We start from the raw sequence: 24,017 nt of genomic DNA on the forward strand, positions 1-24,017 counted from the left end.
TGAGACAAAGTATATGTGAACTGCTGTATGAAAAGTGAATTTACTCTGTAAATCTTCACCCAAATCCTAATAAAAAAAAAATATATATATATACAACTAAAAGTCTGTCATTTTAACCTTTTTTAAGTGTATAATTTAATGACAGGAACTACTTTCACCATTACCACTATCCATTTCCAAAAATTTTACATCCCCCTCCCTAAACAGAAATTCAGTATCCCTTCAGCAATTTTTCTTATTTTTGCTAGTGTATTTTGGACATAAATTTCTACAAGTGGAAAACAGACATGTATTCTTTTTAGATATTGCTAGATTCCCTTTCAATAGTGTACCATTTTGCATTTCTACCAGTAATGTATGAGAGTGGCTGGTTTCTTTCAGCCTTGTCATAGACTATGTTGTCAAAACTGGATTTTTACAATCTGATACTTGCAAATAGGTTTCTTAACTTAATTGTAATTTGAATTTCTCTGGTAAGTGAGGTTGTGCATCCTTTCATATGGTTAAAAGTCAACTCTCCTTTTGACACAGACTTCTCTCTCCCCTGATGCCCATGACACCAAATACAAAATTATAATTTTTTTCCCACTTCTCAAGGTGTTCCTTTTTGACCATATTTCTCCTATTTATTTCCTAAATACTCTTTTTCCTCTGGCTTTTATCTTGTTGTTGTTGTTGCTGTTATGTGCCGTCGAGTCCAACCTGACTCTTAGGCTTTCTTTAATATCCACTCCTTTGACTCAATTAAAAAAAGCAAAAAACAACTCACTGCTATCAAGTCAATTCTGAATCATAGAGACCTCCTTTGGCTTTCTGAGGTGGTAAATCTTTACAGAAGTAGATTGCCCAGTCTTCCATCTGCAGAGTGGCTGGTGGGTTTGAACCACCAACTTTCTGGTTAGCAGTCAAATACTTTAGGTGCTGTGCGACCAGAGCTCCTTTGACTCAATATAGTTTTCAATTATTATTATTGCTATTCTGACTACTACTAAATGCCTATTTCCAGCTCAAAGCTCTCCCTTGTGTATCTGTCCCAGATATCAAACTACCTAATGGAGATTTTGAATTGTGCCTTACCAAAACCCATTGCTGTTGAGTTGATTCCAACTCATAGCAACCCCAGAGGACAGAGTAGAACTGCCTCATAGTGTTTCCAAGGCTGTAATCCTTGCAGAAGCAGCTTGCCACATCCTTCTCCCACGGAGTGGCTGGTGAGTTGGAACTGCCAACCTTTTGGTTAGCAGCCGAGCACTTAGCCACTGCACCATCAACGCTCCTCTGTGCTCCACAATCGCTTTAAACTAACATGTGTAAAGATTCTTCCTGAATATGTCCCTCCTCTGGTGTTCTCCAGTGTAGTGAATGACACCACAAATCACTAGTTGCCCCAGTGAGAAACACAGGTTCTCTCCTCTGACTTACTCTCTCACTTCCCTTGTATCAAATCAATTGCCAATTTCTGTGGCTTTTACGTCTTAAACCAAAACCAAAACCAAAAAAACAAAAACAAAAACCAAACTCACTGTCTTCGAGTCGATTCAACTCACAGCAACCCCTCCTTGGGTTTCCGAGGCAGTACCTCTACAAAAGTAGATTTCCCAGTCTTCCTTCCAAGGAGTGTCTGGTGGGTTTGAACTACCAGTCTTCTGGTTAGCAGTCAAATGCCTTAGGCACTATGCCACCAATCCACCTACTTCTCCCCATTCCAAAGTACTGGTCTAATCCACCATCACTTCTCCCCTGGGTTACTGTTGCTTCCTTCTTGGTGGTCTTTCTCAATGACCTTCTGTAAAACTTCATGTATTTTATTATGGTAAAAATACACATAACAAAACATTTGCCATTTCAATATTTTTACACATACAATTCAGCGACATTAATTAGGTTCAACTCATTTAGTACGGTCTTTTAAAAGCATAAATATTAGAGTGTGATTTATCAGCTTAAAACATTCAGAAGTTTATGTATTTCCATAGGTACACATTTATGTGTACAAAAGCTAAAAAGCTAAAAAGCTCAGGAAGAGCGACACTAAAGTGATACCAGAGGTTCTGTCTGCAAAGAAGACCAGGATGGCAGGCCTCGAAGGAGATGCAGAGAGTGAGCTGATATTGGTGAAGGAGGACTTCAGCTTTACCGTTATCTGAATATTTTGAATATTTTACAATTAAAATGTTTTGAAGAACTACTTACTTAACATTTAAAAATAAGTACAATAAACTAAGAAAGTGAGCTTTAAGTAGCTCTGGGGCAGATCAGATTCATGAATAGGAATTCCCAATCCTAAATTACCTGGAAGAGGATTCAGATGTAGCTACTGCTTATAGGTTGTCCTCCCAGCCCCCTGCCGAATGAAAAACATCAAAACATTCTCTTCCCATACTTAATACTTGAGAATTTCAATAAAGTCATTCTTACCTTTGTGGTCCACAGTTTGACAGTCCAGTCAAATGATGATGTGACAAACAGGTGTGAAAAATCAATTGGACCCACGGCCATGTGGCAGTTAATTCCTGTCACTGGTCCTTGGTGACCTTCGAAGACTTCACCAATACCTGCTTTGCTGCATGAAGACAACATGGGAGCAGAATTTCAGTGACTTTTGCAAAACAATGACTGCTTCTCGGTATGATTGAAAACAAACAAACAAAAAAACAAACAAACAGATCCAATTCACTGCCGTCATCGATTTGATTACTTCTCCATTATTTACAAGAACCAACACCACCAAAAATGCAGAGTTTCAAACTGGTTCATTCTGGTTTGAACCTTTCATGTATTGAATTGTATCCCTCCAAAAATATGTGTCAACTTAGCTGGGCCATGATTCCCAGGATTGTGTGGTTGTCCTCTATTTTATGGTCTGATTATTCTCCTTTTGTAATGTGTTGTAAATCCTAGTCTTTATGTGGTGGTCATGGTCCCATTTGGGAGCGAGCTGTCCATTATGTTAATGAGGTAGGATTAGGATGGGCTGTATCCTGAGTCACCGACTGTCTCTGCCTTACAAGAGATAAAAACAGAGAGAAGTGAGCAGAGAGGGTGGTACTGCAGTAGCATCAGGAGAGAAGAGCCGGGAGTGTAGTGTGTCCTTTGGACTCAGGGTCTCTGTGCTAAGAACCTCTAAGACCCAGGGGAAGACTGATGCCAAGACACATAGAGAGCTCTAAGAAATGTTAGGCCCATAGATGTTGAAAGGCGACAAGGACCTTCTCTCGGAGCTGACAGAGAGAGCATTCCCCTAGAGCTGACACTATGCATTTGGACTTCTAGCCTCCTAAACTGTGAGAGAATCAATTTCTGTTTGTTAAAGCCTCCACTTGTGGCATTTCTGTTATAGCAGCACTGCATAACTAAGACACACCTCCTATGAGAATCTGCATTTTCATCCCAAATAGACTGAATCAACATTTACATTTTAACAAGACCCTTAGATGATTCTTACTTATATAAAAAAATTATGTATACGTAGGAATCACCGGGAGATCTACAGGCATTATTAGGGAGCCTTGTTAAAATGTAGATTCTGATTCAGTCTATCTGGGGTGGAACGGCAAGTTCTCAGCAGGGGATAGAACCAGAATGAGCCAGTTCAAAGCCCTGAAAAATGAAACCACTTTCAGTTCTCTTTAGATGGAAGAAACTGTTTGCAAAAATGCTACAGTATTTTTGGTGATACACAAACAATACAGTTTATAAAAAGGAAAAAAGAGAATAAAAGGACAATATAATCTTTTTATTCTTCAGAACTTAATGTCAAATTTTATTATTTTATCCTTTTTCCAGGCTTTCCTCAGATTCTACCATTATTGATGCCGCTATTTTGACGGAAGACATAAATACTTAGATCTCAGTAACTTCCATATTGATCAAAAGACTAGTCTTTTCTTGTGATGACACTTTGCATCCATTCCATTTTAACTCCTTTTAGAGAGTCTATTGGCTATAAAACTATATATCTTTGCAGGAATATTTACTTATCCTTTTAAAGATGTTTCTTAAATTAAGTTGGCATACTTGCAAATCTAATCCTTCATAGAAACTCTTCTCACCACAAAAAATATGCGTAAGTTAAATATAATATGGAGAAAATGATGTGCTTTCTCCACTGGAAACAGCAGATTTTTAAGTCCACTAAGTATAAATTCCAGGAATCTTGTCTTTGTGGCCAAGTGTTTATGAATCATACAACAAATACTTAATAAATATTTCTTAAACAAAACAACAAAGGACAAGACAAACTTATGCCTTATATTTTTTTAAAGCACATTTAAGAGAGAGTATACAGGTTTTAGAAGTCCTCCATAGGCATTGTTAACTTATTTAACTAAGCTGGGATTACTTCCAGCTCTCTATTTTCACATAATAGTCTGCATGCAATCATATGCAATTAGAAGAATTTCAGAAAATATATAAAAAATACTATACTTTTAAAATTCATGTACATGAGGTTCTAAATATGAAAAATATATAGGGATTGTGGAATCTAAATATTATGTCACTATGAGTAAAAATGAATTAAGTTATTAAAGCATTTGGGCTTGTAGAGCACCAATAAATGTCAATGTGCCGAGCAAAATCTGAAATCATGAGCAAAGTGCTGCAGTATGTATCCAATGTAACAGGCACTCAAAAATTATGCCCCGAGAAACTGCTAACAGCACTTCCACATGTGATCATTTAAATTTGTTCTAATGAACACAAGGAACTGATCTTTGAAGTGACCCCTGGTGAGATTCCACTTTCTCTTAACAGCATCCCGAGAGGGTTTATAGGGTGCAAAATGAGGACTTTATTTAATTTATGGAAGTGGATTTGCACCTTCTCCATGTTAGGTGAAAAGAAGAAATCCACTCCTGGCCCCATAGCCCTCTACCACTCACTTAAAATAACTGCAAAGCCAAATCCCTGCTACCTTATGACTCTACTAAGATCTGTATTTTATATTTGAGATGGATGAACCAATGTGAAAAGCAAAATCAAACTCGTTGGAAAGAGGCTTGTATTGTTTGTCATAGGTACTCTTCTTTTGAAGCAGAAGTGCACAGTCTGATTGTGCTTGTAAAGGACAAGAGATGGACATTATACCACTGTCATCAAGTTGGATCAGACTCATAGCAACCCCTCCTTGGGTTTTCTGAGGTAGTATACTACGGAAGTAGATTGCTCAACCTTTCTTCTGAGGAGTGGCTGGTAGGTTCGAACCACTACCTTCTGATTAGTAGTCAAATACCAGAGCCCACATTCATATGATAGAAACTGGAAAAAGAAAAGAAGGAAAGAAAAAAAAAAACCTGAGAAAAATCAATGAATGTGCTCTATAGCCTTCAGTGATAATTACACTCCTAGGTAATATCCTGGATTAAGTTACTTAACCTTATGCCTTATTGATTCTAATAAATGCGGAGATAAACTTGTGACCCCACTGCATTCTCTGCACCTCTCTCACTCCAGTTATGACATTCTATCTGTGTTGCAGGTATTTGTGCATTTGCCTTTTCCCTACCATCAACTTGGTGATGACAGCAGCCATCCTTAAATGATGCCTGCATGCCTTATAGCACTTAGCAATGTGCTTTGCTCAAGGTGGGTATGCAGCAAATGTTTGGGTGAATGAATAACTTTACCAGATCTTTTTATGGCTTGACAAAACTTCAATGTGTGGTTTTAGTCAGCTTTTATGAAGCAACAGCACTGGGCATAGGACTGTGAGGCATATCTTCCTAGTCATCTTTCAATCATGTGAACAGGGCAAATACTGCATGATTCCACATGCAGAACAGCAGGACCATCACAACTCACATTGTTTGAATGGAAAAAAAATCACACAGCTGAACCACAGATGCCTGTGATTTCTACAAATCACGAAACACAGGACTATAAATTATAATTTGTGGTTCCTCACTAAATCTAGTAAATAGCCTGGGATGAATGCAAGAAAAAAAAAAAAAAAAAAAAAAAAACAACAATTGAATAAGGAATACTAAGATTAGAGAGAAATTAAGCAGGGTGAACAAAGTGGATCTTTCAAAAGACGGGAGGCCACCTGTTAAGTTTTGCAAGGATCATGGAGCTGGCGCAGGACCAGGTGGTGTTTCATTCTGCTGTGCATAGGGTTGCTATGAGTCAGAAACAACTCGATGGCACCTAACAACAACAAGTTTTGCATACAGTTTTATAATCTCATACAAATGACTGGAGTCCATTTATTCTAAAGGCTCTGCTTTCTGGGGCCAACCACCAATCTCTCAATCAAAGCAGAGTTCTTATCACCTGCAAACTGTATGGTGGCTTATGCATCTCATACTGTTCCAATTCCCCTGAGTAGGAGAAGGGATCCTAAGACATTTTCTATATTATTTGGATATAGTAATTTCTTCATTCCCCAAATACATTTTTAGCTCCTAATTTACTACATGCCAGGTACTGGACAGGGAATGAAAGAGAAAATGAAAATAGTTTAACTGGCAGAAGAATGAATAATTGAAATAAAATGTGATTAATGCTATCATAGAAACATACCCAAAAATTTAGAAAATAGGAAACCTGTCTGACAGCCTACAGTCTTATATTCTTTATCATATTTGAATTTTCTCCACAGATGCAGTATAATCTTAAACTATATATTTACTTGTTTATTAGTTTGTTATCATTCACTCTCAACTAGAACATGCCCCCTATCTCTGTCTTGTTCCTTTATGTATCCTTAAAATGGTGTCTTATACGTAGTAGGTTCTTAATAAATCCTCCTTGAAAGAATAAAGGAGTGAAAATTGTTTGTGGCCATACAGAAGAAAATTTTATAGGTATTCCCCCCTCCAAGAGAATCAGGAAAGGTCTCAAAACAGAGTGACCTTTGTGCCAACTCCTGAAGGATGAGGAGAAATTAAGCAAGAAGAGAAAAAGGCTAGACTTGGCTGAAAACATTGAGTGTACAGAAGCATAGAGGTGTGATGGGATAAGCAATGTTTGGGGATTGCTATACCTGATAGGTGTGTGGCTGGAACCTGAAGGCATGGGGAGAAGATGAAGGCTGAGAAGGGACAGTGAGTCAGGGTCTCGTGTCTCGTGAAGCTTGCACTCTTCCTCAAGGCAATGTGAACCATCAAAGAGTTACAAATAGGTGATGTTGGGAGGGAGCTCCTGAGCGGTGCAAGTGGTTAGTTGGTGTGACTGTTAACAGAGGTTTAGGTTCCAAGAGATGCCTCAGAAGGAAGGCCTGGTAATCTGCTTAGGAAAAATTAGTCGTTGAAAACCCCATGGAATACAGTTCTACTCAGACACATATGGGTCATCGTGAGTTGGAGTTGACTTGATGGTAACTGGAAATGAGATGAAAGGAAAAAAATAATAATAAAAAAAAGACCAGGGCAGATGTACACTTTAAGTTCATGAGTTGTGCTTTGCTTTGCCTCACAGATGCCATTCTTGGAATGATAGGTAGTTACGATTCAGAATGTGATAAAAGATTTTCGGAAATGAGGAACATGTCATCAGTAAGAAAACAGAAAATCACCTTCCATGACGACAAGCCGTGTAGACTGTACCTTCCTCACTGCCAACCACGAAGTTATTGACGTCTCCTGTTGGGAAAGCCATTCCAGTAACAGCCACAGGCTTGGACTTATTGTACACCAGCTCCATGCTCTCCTACCAAAACACGGCATGGTTACATTTCCATCTGTCAACTCCTTGCCATGCCAAAGATAGCATGGAAAAAATCATTTGGCTAAATCGTCTGTTTGCTTTTCACACAGCGTTACAAAAGACCCCGGCTGTGCCAGAAACCACGCTTTACTGCCCTGACATTCACGCTTCTGTGTATCTCTGGTTTCAGGCCGGCTGGATTTCATCAGCATGTGCTGCTGCTTCTTAAGTCAGGCAGAGATGACAGGTGAGAATTTTGAAACTAATGGTGTAGAAACTAAAGATAATGCTGTAATGGTTATACTTGTCGGCCTCAGGCTTTAATAAAACACGCAATACCCTTATATTTACAAACAGTTTCAAAATCAATTGTTCATGAGAATACACATGTATTAATATCAGATGTACTAAGCACATTTGTCAAAGCAGAATGTGTGTCCTCCGTGGACTAAAACCAGAAAGTTGCCACTCAGGTCATAAAAACCAGATTTCAACAGGGACTAGATTTCGCAAAGGGTAGTCACTGGGGTTACAAGCTATAACCCTGCAAAGGACTGTGTTTAAGTAAGTCTTTCAAATAATAAGTGAGAATATTTACTGTGAAATTAGTTTTTTAAACTGGGAATTCAAGTGTGTCTTAAACTGGGAACTCAAGTGTGTTTTAAGAAACTGCTGCGTCAGGTTTATGACAATAAAGAGAACTTAAGCAGGACTAATGGCCGTGAAAATTTCTGGTTACTTAAATGGCCTAATTTGTGCATCTAATATTATTTTTAAAATATCATCCTGGAATATAACATAGTCGTTTGGGGGTTCAGTCTTTCTTGCGCAAACAAACAAACCAGTCATCTAGCAAAGGAGTCCATAAATGAAAAGCCCAGGCTAAAATATCTGCAGCACAGACCATGTGGTCACGTGACCTGCTGGCAGTGAGTGAGACCCCTACCTCAGTATCTGGGCTAAAGGAGAGGACGTGGTGAAGATCTCACGCAGAAAACTGGAACATACTCTGCTCTATCACCAAAATTAGCAGCAGACAAGGTAAGTCTTCTCTCTCACATTTACATTTAATTTTTAAATTTTATTGTGGTAAAATATGTATCTAACAAAAAGTTTTCCGTTTTAACCATTCTTCAGTGTATACTTCGCTGAAATCAGTTACATTGACCACGTGTGCAGCCATTTCCACTACCTATCTCCAAAAGGTTTTCATCATCCCAAACAGAAATACAATACCCTTCAGCAATTACTCCCCAATTTCTTGAGCCCCCGGTAACTGACATATTTGCTATTCTAGATATTTCATACAAGTGAGATCTTATAATATTTATCTTTTTGTGTTTGATATTTCACTCAGCATAATGTCAAATGTCAAGGTCCATCCATGTTATAGCAGGTATCATTACTTCATTTCTCTTTATGGCTGAATAAAATTCCATATATACCACATTTGTTTATCCATAAATATGTTGGTGGACACTTTAGTTATCTCCACCTTTTGGCTACTGTGAATAAATGCTGAAATCAACACTGGTGTACAAGTGTCTGGTTGAGTGCCTCCTTTTAGTTATCTTGGGTACATAAGAAGATAAGTCTCCTAGTTTCCCAGGTGGGAGAGAGAGGGACCAGAGCAACTATCAGATGCCCCAAGTCCTCCCTGCCATCCACAGAAACCATGCCATGAAATTTCTCAGTCTCTGTTTAGAGATGGGCATCTGTGGGCATGGAAAAATGAATAAAAATGTCCTTGTAGCTCCTGTATAACTGTTTTAACCAAAACACATGTTTAATCAGCAAAATGGGCAATTAAACATTCCTATATAGAGGGTTCTCTCTTATGTCTATCATTTCTATGCTTTTAAAAGGAAACAACACATTGCTGAGAATAGTAAGATAAGGCCATAAAATACCCACTTACACCTTCAGGCTTGTATGATGTTAAAAATCAGCCAAAACAGAGAAGCTTAAACAGAACCACCAGAATGGAAATAATGAGAAAGCTGACACACTGTCTAGAATGTAACCAATGTCATTGAACAATTTGTGTAGAAATTTTTGAATGGGAAGTTAAACTGCTGTGTAAACTTTCACAGAAAACACTAAAATATTGTTTAAAAAAATAGAGGAACTTAAATTGTAAGCAGCTTATTGTTGTTGTTGTTGTTATGTGCCGTCGAGTCAAACCCGACTCATAGTGACCCCTCCTTGGGTTTCCGAGGCAGTATCACTACGGAAGTAGGATTGCCCAACCTTCCTTCCGAGGAGTGGCTGGTGGGTTTGAACCGCCAGCCCTCTGGTTAGCAGGCAAGTGTCTTAGCCACTATGCTACCAGAGCTCCCAAGCAGCTTATTAGTTACCCTTTTTCACTTAAATTTATTAAAAGAAATGTATTTGGTGGAGGCTTAAGGCAAGTTCTGTAGAGTTTCCACATTTCCTTATGTATTTTGAAGTTTCGAAGTCTCCCAAAATTGTGTGAGAGAATTCTAGGGTCATCAATCCAGGAAAAGGAACAGAAGTGTAACACTGAAAAATTTCTTCCAGATATCTTTTACAATTTTCTCGAAATTGCCTCACATTTTTGTCAAAGGTATAACAACAAACTCTTTGTGTTTTTCAGTTGGAGGACAATGAAGTCTTTTCATTTTTCCCCACAAAGAAATGTGGAAAAAATGTGTGTGTGTGTGTGTGTTTATGTGTATAGGTATGTGTCTCTCTGTGTGTATGGATGCACACATATATTCTGAGGTTGTATTTAAGATGCCTCTCTTAAGGTTTCCTCTACTTTCTGTCCCTTTGTTTGGTTTCCATTACTGTAATCAGTAGTGGTTTGGAAACGAAGGAACTTTTTCATTTTTGACTTCTCATTTCTTGAGCAAGGAATGGTAGGAACCATACTAACAAACATTCCAGAGGGAAAAACAGATGGTTTGACAAATTCTTCATACACAGTCAGTTGTCTAGGCTACAGACACAAGCAAGGGCTTAGATTTCTGCTTTGCTGAGTTACCTTTCTCCAAGGTAATCCATCTATAAGGGATTGCTCTCTGAGCTTCAACCTTGTTTGCATTTGTTTAACAATGCAGTAGGGTGAGTACAATTCATACCACAGGCAACTTCCATAATTACTATGCTTTAAAATGGATTATTTCATTTTCACTTGAAACTGACCTAAGTATTAACGTATTAGAATAATTACATGATTTGTGGTAAAGGAAATGGGTTTTGGCTTCAAGAAGAGACAGCTGAAAGCAGCTTCACTCTTTCAAGTGCATCCATTGGGGTTTTAACTCACATAGGATGTGAGGGTTTGGCTTTTAGGAACTATATTCCATTAGGCAGGTATCTTTTTAAACTAGGATGTTCTTAGGATGTATGGGAAAAACAAACCCACCTGTGGAGTAGAGAGCATGTCCAGGCTCCAGGAACACATTTTACCATCAGTAGACACAGTGATGAGGTTATGAGCATTCTGGGTCCCAACCACATTTACACAGTACACAGGGTGCTGCAAAAACATAAGCATAGAGGATCAGACAGATACCTAAGAGGAAATGCTTACATTCGGATGTCAAACACATTACAATACTACAAGACTCAGGTCATTGGCTATTTTTGGTTTGAACCTGATTTCTTTCTAAAAGCTCTGGCAGCAATACTTAACAGTGGAAATACTTATAAAACTTCACCTTGCTCAGTCAGATGCAAAGCTGAAGAGAGCAAGAGCAAACGAGGACTGACTGGGCAGAAGGAGCTCAGACAAGTGAATTTGAATTCCTTGAATGAGTTGCCACCACATAGTTTGGCTTCTACATGCAAAATGAGTGATTGAAAAAGATAGTCTTCAAAAGGAGAGAACTGTGGAAGAAGTGTCACTAAATTTGGGGTTTAATGGATCACAGACACAGTGCCAAACATTTGTCAACATTCTTTATAAAAAAAGTGGTTAATATCCATCAGCCTCTTTAATTTGGGCAGAGATACTGGTGGGAGAAATTGGCACAAAGAACCTAGAGAGATAAAATTAGGTTCTTTTATGCAAAATCTAAGATAATGATAGATTTGTTTTTCAAAACATCATTTGGATTATTATGAAGGCTTACACTGGCCAGAGCTTTTCAGAAAGGTCATTTTTATATCCCAGGAACTGTAAGCAAGATGCTCTAACCTTCTGTCATACTCTAATAGGTTATCCCACTCTGCAGAATCCTAAATGGTGTGCTAAAATCATTTGCAGCTGCACATTAAATACTAAATGGAAGGTTAGCATAAGCAGAACCTGGCAGTAATTTGGGTTAGATTTCAGGCAGCTTAGCCATCAGCGGCCAAACCACAACTTACTTGATGCTTCACTGTGCAAATAGCTGAGAGTCCAAGTCTTATTCTTGATGAGTAACTGTCCTTAATACCTCGCCACAACTACATGAAACAACCTTTAATATTGGAAAGTTGATATTATATAAAGGTTGGTTCCCAAACTATTATTATCATATAAACTCCTGGTCACAAAGAGCCCTAATAATCATTCTGTGCAGTATTCATCTCTCTATATCAAAAAGTGGTTCAAACACTTTTCTTTAAGGGTGACCATTTTTAGCAGTAACTTGTAGGGAGTTCCTTCTACTATTAGGGATAAAGAAAAGTTCAAGGAGATACTTTCAGTTCAGTATGCACTGAAATCATATGCATCAAGTGATAGCAACGGAGTTTTTGAGTATTTATAGATTGTTGTCATGTTTCCTCTGAGTCTTGTGTTACTCATACTAACCATTGCTAGTCCCTTCAACTATTCCTTGGGTACCTGGTTTTCGATACCTTCCCCATTCTGATCAATCTCTTCTGAACGCACTCCATTTTGTCTGAGTTCCTCTTACAGTAAAGTTCTGAAAATGATACACATTCTGAACAGCAGAGTGTGGGTTCAGGGTAGTGAAGAATTGTCATTTCTCATGTGTTAGAATATGATGGACAATCAACTAAGCTCCTGTATCTTTTTCAAGCCACGTTTCTTTGGGAACTTTCAAATAAATCAGCCATAGTGGACCTGCATGGTGGCAAATGGAGCAGAGATCTGAAACTAAATGTTTTACTAATGAGGTCTCTATATGTCAAAAGGACTGATTTGTTGTGGAACTACAGACAAGGTTCTTACCCAAATCTCTGGTGTATATGGAAGGTGAAGTACTTTGTGAACTTAAGGCCCTATGTGGGAATGAATATGAAAGAATGTCTGAAACAAGTTCTCACCTAAAAACAGCAACCTTAGTAAAACTGAAGAATGGGAAAGCAGGGTCCAAATACTGTCATGAACTTGAAATCCACCTAGTTTTTCCAGCAAGAGTTCAATAGGGTTTTTTGTTTGTTTGTTAACCACCAAGCATCAACACAAATCATTAAAATCCTAATGGATTGGGATTCCTAAGGGTGTACCAGGAAAGTAAGGCAAGTCTAAAAGAATGGATAGAGTCAAATGCTTACAAAAGGACTGTGTGGTTCCTCCTTCCTGGCTTTAATCGTACTGCTGCCCTTTGCTTTCATGAGAAATAAAACTCAGTTTAAAAGAGGAGAGAGAGATGTAAAAAGATCAGAAGAACAGAAGCAGACATTTGGGCATGTATAACTCAGATACACACATGCATACAACTCTACTTAAAGAAAAAAGTAATGGTATAGCTCATTTTTCCAGTATAGATGCCAGATTTTTTTTTTTAAATTTATTTTAGGAATAAACTTACTGTGTGGCAGAGGATTTTGTTTTAATTATGATTTCCTGTTGTCCCAAATGCATATGTGTGGTGGGTGTGAAAGGAAATTACTTAGCAATCTGTGGTAGGCCTCTTTTTCATTTTTGATCCTGGTACCAATCAGCCAAGCAACAGTGGAAGTTGAAAGAATCAAAAAACGAACTGCGCGTTTTTAGCTATGAATTAGACCACAGTTAAAAAAAAAAAACAAAACAAAAACTTTTTTCCTTTATTTCCAAACAGAAATAATGCTACTTAATTTGATAATAATAGTATGTTAGTTGTGATGATCAAAAGAAATGTTAACTCTTTGGAAGAGATCCTGGATTTGGATTCTCCCTAAAAGGTTATTGTTAAATGTTCTAACGTTTAGATTCTTTTTCTTTTTTTTTTTTTTTTGACATTTCAGAAGGTATGCTCACTCATACATCAGATATCTATTGAGAGCCAAGAAGCCGTTTGACAGTACTTTAGCAAACACCTGAAACAAGCCCATCTTCTCCTGGGGCACAATTTTCTGTTATTATTTTCGAGAAATGGGGTAGGCAAGAGCAATTTTCCAAGATTCCCAAGAACTAGTACCACCTGCATGTGTCTTAGGTCCAAGTCAATCAGCATTAGGGCTGACTTGGTATTTGTGATTTCCCATTGCCAATCTCACGAGACTGGAAGGCTTTTCCTCCTCATGGTGTTAGCTAAAGCAACTAGCAATCTTTTTTCAAGCCAGAATGGTTCTGAGGCTTGTAGATGAAACAAATGAGGCAACCATATTAAGGAAATTGAAAACAATGATAGAGCTGTAACCATGGGCATAATTTGGGCATTTCAGAGAAAGAACATCAGTTACCCTGAATGTCAAGGTAGCAAAGATTGATGGAGACATGCCTGTCTTCTTGTTCCTTCCACAACTGCTATACACACCTGTCATTCTCTTAAAGGAAATGACAGTGTAGTTGTCTTATGAACACTATATTGAACCTCTTCTACTAAATTATAAGTAATAGTTTTGAGATGTTGACTTTTAACCTTATAGATTATACTGTCACTATAGACTTTACATTGAGTCTTATACCACACATTCCAGAATATAAAGTCATAATACTTTCCTTAAATTACAAATAGAAAAGGCAAAAGTCCCATAAACCATCCCTTGACATGAAATACTTATTCTTCATAGTCGATTTGAAAAAATTTATTTCCAGCTAATAATGCAAATATGAAGGGGTTCTTCAGGAAAACAATTCCACAGATCCTTCTTTCAAAAGGCCAAAATTTCTCTGTCCTTCTATAGTTTTAATCCATTCTCATTGGTGACCTTTGAGTCATCTAAAGAGGTCTTTTCTATGCACTAGAAGTCATAGATTATTAAGAGATTCCTCTAAACCCAGTGTTTCCTTCACCTGTTATTTTAGTCACTCAGGATAAAATTACCATAAATTAGTTACTTCTAACTTGGAGCTAGGAGCCCTGGTCACACAGTGGTTAAGCGTTCAGCTGCTAACTGAAAGGTCTGCAGTTCCAACCCAGATGTGGCAGTCTGGTGCTGTAAGGATTATACCCTTGGAAATGCTATCGGTCGCTATGAGTCAGAAGTGACACGAAGGCAATGGTTTTTTTTTTTTTTTTTTTAACTTGGAGCTATTAGCAGAATCCATACTTTTGTGAGTTGAGCTATTTCTTCCTTCAGGATCTGGGTGGCTGACAGGGATATGGCAAAAGTTCCACTTACTGTGTGTGCAGCAGCTGACAAAGGTGTCCGCTGCACTGGTGTCCTTCGATGACTCCGATTATCCCACAGGACAATTTGGCCTGAGTAAGTCCCACCAACCACCAAGTTGGGATGGAAACGGGCAAAGCAGACTGACATCACAGAGGACTGGAGGGGAAAGGAGAGAGAGAGATGTCAGAGATTTCAGAGCACCATCAACTCCGTGGAGAACTATTTATTTCTTCCTGAAGAGAAAGCAGTGCATTTCATAAACCCAACACATCCTGGAAAACATGAGGCAATTTAAAGCTGGGATTAAATGCATAGCTAGTAGTAGATTTTGTACACAGATCTATGGATTAAAGGTTGGCCAATGGTTCCCTCGAGATTTGGAATTCTAAGTCCTAGCCTTATCATCAAATAGGCATAAAACCTGTGTTATGTACCCATCATTGTTTTGTGGTCTGTAAAGCTTGGTTTATGGACATTTCCCCTTCATCAATAGAAGTACAACAGAACTAATATCAATTCTCCATTGAAGTCTTTACAAAGCGATTCTTCATTTTAATGGCACAGCCACATGAAGTTATACTATATACAGTGTTGGCAAAGGCAGAGTAACTTTAGCTTTGACGATTTTGAGATGAAATTTTTTTTTTTTTTTTTTACTTCTAGGAAGTGTACTGACCTCAGACTGATTCAACTGGTTCCTCCCAAAGTTTCCACACCTCCCATGGGCATTCTCCCTGACCTTTATCCTGCCCACTTCAGACAATTCTTAATGTTATTCTTTGCCTATTTTAACCAATAGTCAAAAATGAATTTCAGTCCAACTCTGCCATCATCTATCATAGCATCACAAATGTGGTTTCTGAAATTCCACAAAAGACTACTTGGCACTACATATTACAGGCAATTGCTGAGACAGAAACATGATGTGCTCAAAATCAGACAAGTCAACTTGTAATACTTTTTCAGTATTTGGCAAATTTGCATTTATAAGCTGAACTATTTGGTTTAATAAATGTATTTCAACTCTTCAGTTGGGTGCAATGAACAATCATTGAGTACTTACTATATGTAAGAAAGGCATTGTTCCAGCCATGGTGGGAATATAAAGGTAGTCATTGTCTTCAACAACCTTATGCCCTGGTAAGGGGAATTAAAAAAAAAAAAAAAAGCACGCAAATGTCAAGAGCTGCTGCCAGCCCATATAGTGCCTTTGTGTGAAATAGAAAAAAAATATCCCTTTGTATAGACAAAGTAACAGGCACATGTCTTGCCAATTGGAGAGTAAGTGGAATTTTTTGCTCCCATTTGTCCCTCGGGCAAGGCATCCTTGTGCAGGGCATAACATGCACACCTAGGTAGCAGTCTTGAATGTGATACACTCTGTGATTAAATCAAAGGAGCGTGTGTGTGTGTGTGTGTGTGTGTGTACATGCATGTGTGGCTGTGTGTATGCAATGCAGTGGAAGGGGAGAGGAGGGCTCAAATAGTGGGATAGTTAGAAAACCCTCATGGAGGAGGTTCTATTACACCTTGAATTATATGTGAAATATTCAGCAAGTAACAAGGTGAAGAAACAGGCTTTCCCAAGAGATGGGACAATGGGAACACATGCCTGGAGGTAGCTGAGCAGAGGCTGGTGAACAGCCCATAGCCCAGTTTGGCTGGGCAGGAGCCACCTGGCAGAAATGGCTAGTAGGAAATATTTCTGAAGAAGTAGCCCAGGTCAGACAAGAGAAGGCCTTGAATGGCACCCATAAGAGGTTGGATTCCCCCCCCACCCGAACCCCCATGGGCAATAGTGAGAAATCACAGCTTTCTAAACAAACAAGTGAGATGATAAAAGATTATAACTGAAAAACTAGGAAAGTAAAGAAGTGATTGGGAAAAAAAAAACATATATATGTATAAAATCTCTTTCTGACTGGTAAGCTAAGCTTCCATTTCTAAAAAACTCAGATCTACTATGAGCCTAAGGCTTCCTTGTCAGAAACAGTCTCAGATACTCTAAGGTAGAATTAGGATTGTACACTGTACTTTTCAGTCATGTTTTTCTACTTTGAATGATTTTCAGCCCCAATTTCTTGAACATGACTCGATGGAGAACATGCATCATGCCCCAATCTGGTTTTCATAAAATCCAAGAATAACTCTCAATAATGATACTGAAGTAAAAAGAAAGAAATAAAATAATGCTGGTCAGCTTCTTGTTTTACACATCCCACAGAAATGATTCTTAGTTTTCAATTGATGAAATTCTTATGTTGCTTGAGCTATGTTGGAGACATTTTTTTAAAGCTTCAGAAAGACTTAAGATTAACCAGGTGGTATCAACAATTGAATTCACCAGAGCTCAAATCAGTGTGGATAATGGAATGCCATCCAATTGGAAAAATCCAGAATCCAACCACTTGATTGCTTCTGTGTTTCAGTTAAATCCCAGCAAATACTCCTCCAAATCTTTTAGTTTCTTGAGACAGTAAACTAGAGAAAAACAAGCAGTGGAGCTATTCCACATAACTCACACACACAGATGGCAATCCACTGCTTTTATTTCTATCTTAGACTCTAACCCCACCAGGCGAGAGCTGTATCCACTTGTTCATTCATTCATTCATTCATTCATCCATTTACTCTCTCTTCATTCATTCACCACTTAGCTGCAACTAAGTTCTAACTAAATCATTTCAAAATATTTTGAGTGTCACAAAAGCATCTCAAATTCAAAATTCTATTTAAATTTGATAAAATGTGAAATGCATGCTAAAACAAAGTAATACCACCTTGGAGTGTCAATGTCCACTGCAGTTTGATGTAAACCAATCTATACAACATCTCCATGAGGATAAATAAGTAGACATACTTATTTTTATTTTATATATGGAAGATTAGAGATAGAGTAGTTATGTGATTCATCAGTTCCACTTATGTTTTAAGCTGAACATACTAATTGTTATATATACCTATGTACACACATATATACCAGTTTCTAGTTGTTGTCAAGTTGCTGCTGACTCGCAGGGACCCCATCTGAGTAGAACTGTGCTCCACAGGGTTTTCAGTGGCTGATTTTTCAGAAGTAGATCACCAAGCCTTTCTTCTGAGGTGTCTCTGGGTGAATTCAAACCTCCAATCTTTTGGTTAAAAGCTGAGTATATTAATTGTTTGCATCACCCAGGGATTCCATATATATGCATATGTGTGTGTGTGTTTATATGTACGTACATATATATTTATACATACACATGCACAAACACACACACATATATACACATTTTAAAATTCTCTTTACCAAGGCACAAGTTTATTGAGGACAAAAACTACCTTTAAATATATATCTATAACACTCCTTGGAAGGAAGATGGGGCCAACTACTTCCATAGAGATACTGCCTCGGAAAGCCAAGGAGGGCTCGCTATGACTCGGGTCCAACTCGATGGCACATAACAACAATATTTAAATATATATATATACACACTTAAATATGTATGTGTGTGTGTGTGTATATTCAAAATAGTATGTATATATATAAAGATTCAAAACAGATCTTTAGAATGTGCTATGCTTGATGCACTATCTCTAACTCATATGGAAACACTAAGGCACTATGATCTCAATTATCTAATGTAAAGTTAGAATTCACTCATTTCCCAAGATGTTGTTAAGTACCCTGATATTTGATGTAATTGTGGCAAATATTTGGAAGACTGATTGAATATTTTATTTTTTTTTCCAAGTGTTTAGGTCCTTTTAGACACATGGGACAGTCCCCCACCTATAGCCCTGACAATGTAAGTGCCTCTTCTAATTTGGAAGGTCTGTATCCTCTCTTTTCAGAGTAAAGGGTCTTTGAAAATTCCTTCCACATCCTGCCATTCATAACAGCCACTGAGTCATGGATCCAGTCAATGCTGCTAATTGTGGAATGTACTGACTGTCAGTAAAAACAGAAAATGATGATGCTACCCATCAGTTACTGCTATCTAGAAGAAAGTAAAAGGCAATTCCAAAAAATGGGTTAACTTACTAAAAACTGAGTCTTTTTATTGTTATTGTTGTTCTTATTTTAACAGTACATTTTCTGAAGGCAAATTCTATGGAAAACATTAAAAGTATAAATGTTACTTTAAAGAATTTCACTGCTTTACCAGGCATTTCAAATTGTTTATTAATTCTATTACTAACAGGCATAATAAAGTGTTATTAAAATAGACAATTAATACAATTTAAACATACAAAATTATTCGAAAACAAGAAGTTTCCCCACCTTGTTATCCTGGGCTCTATAAGAGTATATTCGGGTGAAGATGTTTTTTGTAGTTTTAACTCTTTTTCCAATATTTTCGTCTTTAAAATATTAGAGGTTTAGTGTTATTTTGAAAAATAATGCATAGCCCTTAGAAATTCAAATTAAGTAGTTTACATAAGTGGAAAAATAATCATTAAGTTGACAAGAGTTTTTGGACAATGTTAACTGTCTAAATCAAAATAAGCTTTCTGGACACTCCAATTGAAATCTGTTTTTACAAAACTAGTTATTTCACTGATGTGGCCAGAAATATGATAAGCTCATACATTAAAAGTCTGATGTAAAACTGGTGAGGCTGACTGACTATATTGTTTCTAATAGGACAAAATCACATTTTATGTGCACAATATAGTTCCCTTAAATCAGGACAACTGATGTTAGAAACTATGTTTTGAGGACCAGCCTATCTCTAATGACAACTCCTGGTGTCCCCTGCTGCCATCACTAGCTCAGAGGCTCCTGAGGAAACCTGGTTTATTTGTAAATCTTGAGCAGACTGTCCAGTTACTGGCTATCCCTGCAAAGGGAGTCTACCTCCCTATCCATATGGCCCAAGTCCACTTACACATGAGCTGACCCAGCAAACAGGGCTCCACACCCCTATCATCTACTGCAAGAGAAGTCAATTTACTTTAGCCCCTTCACTGAGGAAATTTCAGAGAGATGAAGGGGTGGAGACTCGCTTTCAGCAGCTCCCTTCATTCACTGAGCACCACTGCGTTCAATTCAAGTTGGCCCAAACCCCTCTTAAGTGGCTGTGGAGGCTGTTTTCTATTCTGTAGAGTTAATCTAGGCCAGTTTAGGGATGGTACTTCCCCTTAACCGCAGACCCATATGCCCAGGGCAGACAGCCTTTGGTCATCACTGGCTAGGAGCGTGCCCCTATGCTCACCTTTGATCTGGCTGCCCATGTTCTCTGTGTGGCACTCTGCCCACTCCCCAGTCTTCACGCCTAAGTGGGAGGCATAAAGGGTCCCTGAATTCAAAAGCATCTCCTATTTCAAGTAACGTCTCCTCTGGGGAAGGGCCAGTCCTCAGAGAGGGAATGGCCATATTGTTGCCATATGCTCTTTAATGGTTGTTGATGTTTTATTTGCCTAAAACTAAATGCCTAACTGTCAGAGGGCAGTGAGCAGACAGATCAGATACTTCTGGCTACTAGTGAACTACTATATATTCCTGCAAGTACCTAAGAAACCCACAAAGATATGCCTTTTGTTAATAGAAACATGTAATTGGAGAACACTGCCATTGAAAATCCCTCTTATAGGCAATCATGTAGCACCAGGCATCTGACAATGTGGAAGGTGTGAAGGGGGTAAAGCCAATATGTGAGTCGTGGTCAGGCACTTTGAGATGAAGGGAAAGGCATCTTGTTTTCTTCAGAGCCCTCTCTGCCCCTAAGTCTCTATCTCAGAATGCACATATCATTCTCCCACAATCCAAGAGGAATGACCCTCTATGGAAAGTTATTACTCTATTAGTGCTAGGGTGTCCCTGAAACTTGCTCATGAACAGAGAGTAGCTAAAGTGAAAGGAAGAAATGACATAAAAGAGCTGAACAGAAGATGTCAAAGGATGGCTTGAGAAGTCAAAGTGAAGTATTATAATGAAATGTGCAAAAACCTGGAGTTAGAAAACCAAAAGGGAAGAAAACGATCAGCATTTCTTAAGCTTAAAGAACTGAAGAAAAAAATTCAAGCCTCAAGTTGCAGTATTGAAGGATTCAATGGGAAAAATACTGAACTGTGCAGGAAACATCCAAAGAAGATGGGATAAATAGAGTCACTGTACCAAAAAGAACTGGTCAACATTCAACCATTTCAGAAGATAGCATATGATCAAGAGCCAATGGTACTGAAGGAAGAAGTCCAAGATGAACTGAAGGCACTGGTGAAAAATAAGACTCCAGGAATTGATGTAATACCAGTTGAGATGTTTAAACAACTAAATGGAACATTGGAGGTATCACTTGTCTATGCCAAGAAATTTAGAAGACAGCTATCCAGCCAACTGAATGAAAGAGATCCATATACATGCCCATTCCAAGGAAAGGAGATTGAATTGAATGCAGAAATTATTAACCAATATCATTAATATCACAAACAAGTAATGTTTAGCTAAAAATAATTCAAAAACAATTGTAGCAGTGTATAGACAAGGAAATTCCAGAAATTCAAGCTGGATTCACAAGAAGATATGGAATGAAGGATATTGTTGCTGATATCAGATAAATCTTAGCTGAAAGCAAAAGAATACCAGAAATATGTTTATCTATGTTTTATTGACTATGCAAAGGTGTTTGACTGGATGAGTCATAAGAAATTATGAATAACATTGCAAAGAATGGGAATTCCAGAACACTTAATTGTGTTGCCTGGGGCTAACATAGGGGTGGAGAGTAGGAATAGGGAGTCACTGGTCATGAAGAACCTGTACATAGACCAACAGGTAGTCATTCAAATAGAACAAGTGGATAGTGGATGTTTTAAAATCAAGAAAGGTGTGTGTTAGGGTTATATCCTTTCATCAGATGTACTCAATCTGTATGCTGAATAAATAGTCCAAGAGTCTGGACTATATGAAGAAGAATACAGCATCAGGATTGGAGGAAGACTCATTAACAACCTGCAGTATTCATGACATAACCTTGCTTGCTGAAAGTGAAGAGGACTTAAGCACTTACTGATGAAGATCAAAGACAACAGCCCTCAGTATGTAACATAAAGAAAACAAAAATCCTTTCAAGTGGACCAATAAGCAACATTATGATAAATGGAGAAAAAACTGAAGTTGTCAAGCATTTCATTTTACTTGGGTCTACAATCAATGCCCATGGAAGCAGCAGTCAAGAAATCAAATAACGTATTGCACTAGGCAAATTTGCTGCAAAAGACTTCTTTAAAGCATTAACGAGCAAAGATGTCATTTTGAAGACTAAGATTTGGGTGTGCCCAACCCAAGCCATGGTATTTTCAATTGCCTCATTTGCATGTGAAAGCTGGACAATGAATAAGGAAGTCTGAAGAAGAACTGATGTGTTTCAACTGAATAAGGAAATCTGAAGAAGAACTGATGTGTTTCAATTAGGTGTTGGGAAGAATACTGAATACACCATGGGCTGCCAGAAGAAACAAACAAATCTGTCTTGGAAGAAGTACAGCTGGAAAGTTCCTTAGAAGTGAGGATGGCAAGACTTCATCTCTCATATTTTGGTCATGTTATCATCATCTAGAGAAAGGCATTATGCTTGGTAAAGTAGAGGATCAGAGAAAAAGAAACTCTCAACAAGATGGATAGACACCGTGACTGCCACAATGGACTCACGCAAAGCAACAATTGTGAGGATGGTGCAGGGCCAGGCAATATTTTGTTCTGTTCTACAGGGAGCCACTGTGAGTTGGAACCAACTCGATAAGACTAACAACAAGCTAAGGGTTCTAGGAGCAAAGATAATTCTTGACTTAGCTTGTATTAAAAATAAAGCTGTTCATTTTAGAATTTGATTCCCTAGCTCTGGTAGCATAGTGGCTAAGGCACTTGACTGCTAACCAGAAGGCTGGCGGTTCAAACCCACCAGCCACTCCTCGGAAGGAAGGTTGGGCAATCCTACTTCTGTAGTGATACTGCCTTGGAAACCCAAGGAGGGGTTGCTATGAGTCGGGGCCGACTCGACGGCACATAACAACAACAACAAAGATTAGACATCCTGATTACTTTTCTTAGAATCCCTTAGCATCTTCACATCTTTCAATATTGAGACCCTAGCATGTGCCTGGTTCTGTGCTTTGTGCTAAAGTTACTGTGTAAACAGTAAGATACAACTTCCTATCCACTAGGATGACTATGATAAAAAAATATAAACAAAGCAAAACAGAAAATAGCAAGTGTTGATAAGGTTGTGAAGAAAACAAAACTTTATACATTGATGGCGGGAATGTAAAATGGTGAAGTCACAATAGTTAAGCAATTGGCAGCTAAGCAAAGGTCGATGGTTGGAACTTACCAGCTTCTCCATGGGAGAAAAAGCATGGTGATCTGTTCTCGTAAAGATTAGTCTACAAGATTTCCTTGTAGACTAGGAAACACTATGGGAAGTCCTACTCTATTCTATAGCATCACTATGAGTCACAATAAACAGCACACAATACTACCATCACCACTCTAGAAAACAGTAGGCCAGTTTCTCAAAAAGTTAAACGTAGAGTTACTGTATGACCCAGTAATTCCATCCAACACATATACCGGAGAGAACTGAAAACATGTCACATAAAAACTTGTACATGAATGGTCATAGCAACATTACTTGCAATAGCCAAAAAGTGGAAACAATCATCAGTGGGAATGTCTATCCACTGACAAATGGATAAAAAAATACGTGGTATATCCATACACTGAAATATTATTCACCCATGAAGACAAATATTGATACATGCTGCTACATGGATAAATCTTGAAATCTGAGAACAGACAGACACAAAAGGCCACATTTTGTATGATTCCATTGATATGAAATGTCCTGAAAAGGCAAATTCATAGACAGAAAGCAAGGTAGTGGTTGCCTGGGGCTAACATAGGGGTGGAGAGTAGGAATAGGGAGCCA

The 24,017-nt window shown here is 38.2% G+C and overlaps 1 protein-coding gene across 1 annotated transcript in view; it reads right to left on the reverse strand.

Moving 5' to 3' along the window:
- DYNC1I1 (dynein cytoplasmic 1 intermediate chain 1) overlaps nucleotides 1–24,017 on the reverse strand; it is a 366,270-nt gene that overhangs the window by 63,694 nt on the left and 278,559 nt on the right. The window contains exons 10-13 of the mRNA XM_007939787.2: nucleotides 15,118–15,264; nucleotides 11,039–11,152; nucleotides 7,517–7,650; nucleotides 2,419–2,563 (exon numbers count right to left, since the gene is read on the reverse strand). Coding sequence (XP_007937978.1) covers nucleotides 2,419–2,563; nucleotides 7,517–7,650; nucleotides 11,039–11,152; nucleotides 15,118–15,264 — 540 coding nt within the window. The remainder of the gene's footprint in view (nucleotides 1–2,418; nucleotides 2,564–7,516; nucleotides 7,651–11,038; nucleotides 11,153–15,117; nucleotides 15,265–24,017) is intronic.

Source organism: Orycteropus afer, unplaced genomic scaffold (genome assembly GCF_000298275.1).
Source record: "Orycteropus afer afer isolate SDZICR_OR568_19922 unplaced genomic scaffold, OryAfe1.0 scaffold00063, whole genome shotgun sequence".
NCBI classification, from domain to species: Eukaryota; Metazoa; Chordata; class Mammalia; order Tubulidentata; family Orycteropodidae; genus Orycteropus; species Orycteropus afer.